Below are 980 nucleotides of genomic sequence, written 5' to 3'. Positions count from 1 at the left end.
TGCAGATCGAGCAGGCACTATTAATGCCCTCTGCGACTGGCGTAGAGTATATATTACGAGGTCCTTCTATACCTACTAGAATGTTACTACTCAAATACGTTGATGACCTCTATTACGGTGGGAGAACTAGAGAGGAAGCACGACTTGGTTACGAGTTCGGCTCTCACGTCTTCACAGGACATGGCTTCGGTAATGACCCCGTTAAGTCCTTCTGCAACTGGTTGACTGCGGACGGTAACGACGGTGCCAAGAAGTCCGTCCTTGGATACCTGCTCAAGTTAGACGTCGACAAATTCCACGCGGTTTACTCCGGCTACGTGCCAGATGGTGAAGTCACTAAGTTACAGGCTTGTGCAGCCTTGGCTTCTCTCTACGACCCTCTTGGCCTCTACGTTGAGCTAGACATACAAGGACGACTACTATGGCGAGAAGTCTGTCAGGCTCATAAAAACTGGGACGACAAGCTCAACGATGATTTGGTCCATCGGATCAAAGTATGGGCAACGTCGTGTACGGAAATAACTACGTTAATAGGCTTCGAGAGGTTCATTGACTTGGAGAATTACCCCTTATTGGTCTCATCAGATGCATCTGGTGAATGTTGGGGTGTGGACGTGAGGTGTACCACTGGTGAAGATACTACTACTAGGGTCATGGCTCGTGGAGGAGTCTTCCCAAGCTCACAGACTAAGTGGACTATTCCACGTAAGGAGCTGGTCGCTGTACACCACGCCCTCACTTGGATACGTTCTACATCAACCTACTTACCCATCAAGACTTGTCTACGTCCTCACCAGTCACCTCTAGAACCCTTGGTACCTAATCTACCAGTTCGACAAGTCGTTCTCCTATGTGACAGTGAGATCACGGTGTATCGGTTACGACGCCCCAGTAGGGACAAGAAGCTACCTGTCGTTGAACGACGAAGACTGAAGGAGATTAGAGAGATGTGCCGACAGTTAGGCGTTATCGTCAACACA

General features: G+C 49.2%; 1 protein-coding gene across 1 annotated transcript; it reads left to right on the top strand.

Annotated features, from left to right (window-relative positions):
- Window positions 1–80: 80 nt before the first annotated feature.
- On the top strand, window positions 81–705 carry Pmar_PMAR027170 (hypothetical protein; the record flags this gene model as incomplete). The annotated part of the gene is made up of 1 exon (XM_002770193.1): window positions 81–705. A coding segment is annotated over one exon (625 nt), but the record flags the coding sequence as incomplete, so codon positions are not given.
- Between the last annotated feature and the right edge of the window lie 275 nt (window positions 706–980).

This window comes from Perkinsus marinus (genome assembly GCF_000006405.1).
Source record: "Perkinsus marinus ATCC 50983 genomic scaffold scf_1104296964348, whole genome shotgun sequence".
NCBI classification, from domain to species: Eukaryota; Perkinsozoa; order Perkinsida; family Perkinsidae; genus Perkinsus; species Perkinsus marinus.
The sequence above is the reverse complement of the archived record's forward strand: the minus strand, read 5'-3'. Positions and strand labels throughout refer to the sequence as shown.